General features: G+C 34.1%; 1 protein-coding gene across 1 annotated transcript in view; it reads right to left on the bottom strand.

Annotated features, from left to right (window-relative positions):
* The window catches only part of CACNA2D1 (calcium channel, voltage-dependent, alpha 2/delta subunit 1), a 560,165-nt gene that overhangs the window by 18,103 nt on the left and 535,991 nt on the right, over nt 1–6,071 (bottom strand). Inside the window, exons 35-37 of the mRNA XM_006834341.1 lie at nt 5,815–5,870; nt 5,249–5,378; nt 2,413–2,522 (exon numbers count right to left, since the gene is read on the bottom strand). Of these exons, the coding sequence (XP_006834404.1) occupies nt 2,413–2,522; nt 5,249–5,378; nt 5,815–5,870 (296 nt within the window). The remainder of the gene's footprint in view (nt 1–2,412; nt 2,523–5,248; nt 5,379–5,814; nt 5,871–6,071) is intronic.

Here is a 6,071-nt window from a genome sequence, read left to right as displayed (position 1 = left end):
AGCTGACATTTGAGAAAATCCTTATATTAAAAATGAAATTACATATAGCATAAAAAAATTAAATTCCTATATGAAGTAAAAAAAACCTGCCAATTGAATTATGTTTTTTTCTGAATATTATCTCAATGATACATATTTATATGTTATAAAAACAACAACATCAGATCAGTGTCAGGCAGGAGCAAAGAACACTGAATATAGTAAAAAATATTCCTGTGGCCCAACTGAATATGCTTTTTTATGCTGTTTTGTCGGCCAAGTATCATTCTCCTTTCCCACACTGACAGACTTCATTTTATTACATATTCCAGAATGTTACTCAAATAACATCGTTAATCAAGCATTTGTATAAGGAAAATATTATTAAACTCTCATAATTTTACTTATTATGATTAATTGAATGGTATTGTCATTTGTCCTTTGAAAAATATGTTAGGACATATTCAAATCATAAAAGAACAGTATTGAAGAGCAAAAAGATATGACACACTGGATCTGATGAAATAAGTGTCCAAATCCATTTTTGATATTTGATTGCTGTCAGCTTTCTAGTCATCACTCCGTTTACCTTTCTAGCTACATCAGGGCAAGTGGATATGAAAACTCAGGTGTTTTCCCCTTTTGTTGCTACCGCCTAGTTCAAACCACAGGCACTGGTATTCAATGAGGGAATCCTCACTGCAGCCTCAATCCCTAAAAACCATCAAACCTTAAGCCAGATGACCTTCACTGTTTCCAAGACATTCACTTATCTGCTTTAGAACCTTGTCTGGTATCTGCAGAAAGGCTTTATTTTGTAATGTAATAAACCTCTTATACAGTCAGGAAATCAAATGATACATTGCATTAGGCAAATCAGCTGCAAAAGAGATTTTTAAAGTGTTAAAGAATAAAGAAGTCAGTTTAAGTGTTTAGGGGCAATTGAGCCAAGCGAGTCTATTTTCAATTGTCTCATCTGTATGTGAAAATTGGACAGTAAATTAAGGAGACTATAAAAGAATTGATGCATTTGGATAATGGTGTTGGTGAAGAATATTCAAAGTTCCATGGAATGCCAGAAGTACAAACAAACCTGTTTTCAAAGAAATATAGCCAGAACTTTTCTGTTAACTTTTATATTAGTGACAAGGAACAAGCCTGTCCCCTCTGTACACAGGATTAATAGGGATAGCAACTTAGACATTGGCTACCTAAAATGGGGGGAGCAGGGGATTATAAAGGTAAGAAGTGACTGAATTACAAGTTTTCAAGTGTGAATTTAGTTTCAGAGTATGCAGGGGAAGGTAAAATCCACACTGAAAGGTTTCATCTTGTCTAGATGGGTCTGGTAAAAAGAGATGGGGATAAGATTCTTATGATTCAATAGTGAGTAATTGTTACCATGACTAATTGTGATTGTCTAACTGTAAAGGTAGAAGTTTTGTAACATACAGGTGTGGGGGGGCGGGAGGAGTAGTTAGTTAATCTTATACTCCAGAAACAAAGGATTCTAGGACTATCAAGGGAGAAGAGCATCAGCAGAATGTGTGACCTTATCCAGAGAAGCAGCAACATCAGACATGGTGGCAGAGATGAGGACATGGAGAGAGAGAGCAGTTGAAGTCTTTTAGATTCATGGAAAGAGAAAGGCTGTGTGCTGGCGGCCAGGAGGCAGGCTTACAGAATGTTGTTTGTTTTCAAATTTTGTTTCAGTGTTGTTCCTTAAACAAATTTCAAATGTTGTTCCTTATACAAATTTAAATGATTGTATATTCCTGAGTGTTTTCATGTACATCTAAAAAAAATTAACAAACAGGGGGAATGGAAGTAAATACTGTTGAATAATGATGCATGGAGGAGATTGTTATCATTGCAATGAAATGAAATACAGTAGGATGAGTATAAAACCGATGTTCTCCATGTAAACTATCACTTAATTCACAATAAAAACTTTATTAAAAAAAAAATAGAAGTGAGGATAGAGAGACTTCTCTGGTTCTTCGGACATATTTTCAGGAAGGATTCATCTTTAGAGAAGGACATCACCCTTGGTAAAGTAGAGGGTCAGCCAAAAAAGAGGAAGACCTCCAACGAGATGGATTAACACAGTGACAGCAACAATGGGCTCACATATAACAACAATTGTGATGGTGGCGCAGGGCAATTCAGTGGTTCATTCTGTTGTGCATAGGGTTACTATGAGTCAGAACTGATTCAAAGGCACCTAATAACAACTCTATTGGTGCACGAGTGGCATTCTCAGTTTTGGCATTAATCCAAATTTTGGATAGTGGGATCCATCGTATTTCTGTTGAGTAAGCACAATATCCTGTAACATTTTTTTCTCATTTTGAGCATAAACATGGCAAGGTGAGTAAATAAAGTGTTTTTAAATGGTGTCCCATTCTTAGCACTTCTCATATGAAAGGATACAAGTCTGCTCTGCTTGTATGAGCAATCGCGTGTCACAGGGACATGTTCCTTTACTCTCAACCATTATGAATATCAAGTTGGTGTTCATAAGTTTTTCTACATGAAAGATTCTGCAAAATAAACATTAAAAACATCACAGTGAATGAATCCTTTCTGGAAAAAAAAAAATTCAAAAATTCTTATATACTAAGCTGAAAGGCCAAATATGACATACTGGAACATAAATGATCACCAACATATTAGTACATTACAATGAGGATGATTTTATAAGAAAAAGATTATAGTATTTTATTTATTAGCATGCACCAATACCTTCCTCAAACATATACTAAGAAATAGCACCAAAATATCTTTTTACCAGTTGTTTGTTTTAAAAATATAAGTGTTAAAATAAGCATTATTTAGTTTTTGTTACAGCTAATATAAAATAAGTTTTATTTTACATGTTTAAAGAATCATGATATTTGAAAATATACCGATATTTTAAAGATAAAGAAACTGAGAGCACAAAGTGGCCAAGTACCTTACCCAAACTAACGGTAGAATAAGGTCTAGTTTAGCACTATTCAATAAACTTTCAGTCGAGACTAAAGCATTTTCTACTCCTAATTCAGCAACCATGAGACTGCTGGGCACTTGAAATACAGCATGTGAAATATTTGCACTAAATTTTCATTTTAAATTTTATTTGAAATTTAAATAGCCACTTGTATGTCTGTTAGCTACTGCATTAGATAGTACAGGTGACAACATAAGTAAAGATTTTAGATTCTATCTACTGTTACTCACAATTTAAGTTGCTTCTGTCTTCTTTATTAACTAACATAAAATGTAAATGTTATTAAAATTATTTCTTATGATCATAAACTTTTCTAAAAATGGAGTTTATATACTTTTCCTCAGTGAACCTAAGACACAGGCATAAAACAAATCAAAGAAAAGCACTATTCAAATACAAGCCCTTAACATTAGTCTGTATGTTAAAATGAAATTAAACCAGTTTTCTAAGCCCACATTAATATTATTGGGTATTGATTTTTAAAAAGAAAATGGACTTTGAAACTAATTCTAAGTACCCACTAGGCTGAACTCCAGTTCCTAACGTTGGTAGCCCGGTGTTAGTCTGTAAGTAGGATGCTCTGCTTTATTTCTGTGTTCATGCCTAATTCCTCCTTTATACATCCTACCACTTATGGAAGAAATAAGAGGTTTGCTAACGGAAGTCACAGACCTATTACAATGTCATGTATACTTCAGTTAACTTATTCTTGAAAATATTTTAACTGCTACAAAATTCTTTTCTGAACACCCCAGTAGCTAAGTATTCCAGCATTTCCCATTCTCAGATGATCTCATCTTCTCCTATTTCTTCTTTCTATGTTAGATTTCTTCTAGAATAACCTGCCCTCTTCTCCTTTGCCTTAACCTTTTTGAGAAATAAAATGTTCTAACTGTGCCTTGTAACCTACGACTTTTTATTCTTTTCTCAGGGATCCTGTGGCATACATTGCCACTTTCCACTGAAAACTTCAAAACTTCCATTGTTCCATACTCCTATATGGTCAGTGGTTCAAACTCAACAGCTTCTCCTTGGAAACCCTATGTAGGGTTGCGATAAGTGGCAACTGACTCGATGGCACTTAACAACAACAACAATGTGGCGTTGTAAGATAAGCATTGGACTGTGAACCACAAAGTCAGCAGTTAAACCCACCCGCTGCTCTTTGGAAACCTTATACAGGGTTGTTATGAATCGTAATCAACTTGATGACACTCTACAACAACACATTCCATTACTACAAAATGAAAATTTCCATATATTAAAAAAAGACGACCCTTTCAGAATTGCATTCTCACTTTCTATGCATCATCTACATCATCTACATCTAAAAGTAGGCTATGTATCAGCTTCTCTGCTCTCACTGCCATGTAATCTGGTCAGCTATTCTAAAGAAACAATGCTTTAAAACACAACAAAAACAAAACAAAAAATCCAACCAAACCCCAAACTATCAACATCCTATTTATTTCTTCATTATAGAAGAATTCAGTGATTCAATGATCATGGTGTTTGACTCAAGTTTTAAATTTTACTGACTGATTCAATTTGACTATGAAATTTAGGAAACATTTTTTCCTAGTTTCTACAGCTTCATATGAAAGATATTCAACTCTACAAGTCAGAGAAAGTTAGAAGTAAAAACAAACAAACAAAAAACAAATCCAAAATATCTTATACAACTGTTTAGGTACCTCATGTGGAAAGAATATATTAATCTTGGAATTAATTTTGTACCTAATTCAACATCTTTCTATTATGAAATTTCTAATAATAAAAAATTCTCTATGCTCTTCCTGAAAGCGACATCAAATTATCTTGATTTATATCCCTCTTTTTATGGTTGACAGATTTAGAACTTATCAGGTTTATAATTACTTCTGTAAATTGTAAAATTTTAAAACCTAACAAATACTGGAGTTTTCTGATATTTTCAATTTAAAATTACTCATAACATTTCCTAGGCTACAATAATAATTTCCATTACTTTCTATAATGATTAAAAAATGAATACAATTTGCTAGTGAAATAGTATTCATCCCTTTAAACCCTGTCACTGTCGAGTCCATTTCAACTCATAAAGACACTATAGGACAGAGCAGAATGAACCCACAGGGTTTCCAAGGCTGTATTCTTTACCAAAGTTGACTTTCTCTTTTAGAAAGGCTGATGGGTTTGATCTGTTGACCTTTGGGTTAACAGCCTAGTCCTGGGCCACTCTGCCACTAGTGCTCCTTAGTACTACTGCAGAAATTAAAATAACACAAAACAAATTACCTGGAACAGTTTCCACAGTCTAACACACCACTGAATGATTTGCTATCATTATCAAAGAAATACTGTGTTTGCTCAGTAATGCAGCTCTGCTTTGACAGGGAAGCTGTGAAGTCATCGTCCTCCATCTCAACTGTGGGGAGTCAAGAAAGAAGTCAACCATCATGCGAACACTGTGTTCAGTCCCCTCTAGCTTCATATAAGAGCAAAATGATGATTACGGCATAAGCTTTGGTTGCTTTATTTACAGCTGTACAGTATACTGGAAACTCCTAACCCATGCCCAACAAATACAAATAGAATGAGCTAATTCAAATACCTAACAGCTGAAATGCAGAACCAGTGTGAACTGGGAAAGTTTTCTAAAGCATTAGGAAAACTTTGCAACAAGGATCTCAACCAACAGAAGTGTCAAATGAATCATAATCACTCTTTCTCTCTCTCAGACACATACACACACATATATTCACACACAAACACCTACACTATCCCTCTTAGTTTGTTAAACACAACACATCTGAAAAGAAAGTATTAATTTTTGTTTTGATAGTATCTGGGTATAAACATACCTGCCTCTAGGAGTCGTGGAAAAGTCAAACTTAAGAGAAATTGCTGTAGAATAGACCTGAATTTAAAAAAAATAATAATGAAAATTAGAAACCATACAAAAATAACCAATAGAAATCCAGAAGACTAATACTAAGATTTCAGAGATAGATAATACACTGAAAGGGCAACGGAATAGAATCGAAGCAATGGGAAGCTGGATTAAAGAGCTTGGAGATCATTTCCTCAGTATTAATCTGTTAGAGGAACAATCAGAAAA

The sequence above is a fragment of the Chrysochloris asiatica genome, unplaced genomic scaffold (assembly GCF_000296735.1).
Source record: "Chrysochloris asiatica unplaced genomic scaffold, ChrAsi1.0 scaffold00010, whole genome shotgun sequence".
NCBI lineage: Eukaryota > Metazoa > Chordata > Mammalia > Afrosoricida > Chrysochloridae > Chrysochloris > Chrysochloris asiatica.
This window is presented reverse-complemented; position numbering and strand designations above follow the sequence as displayed.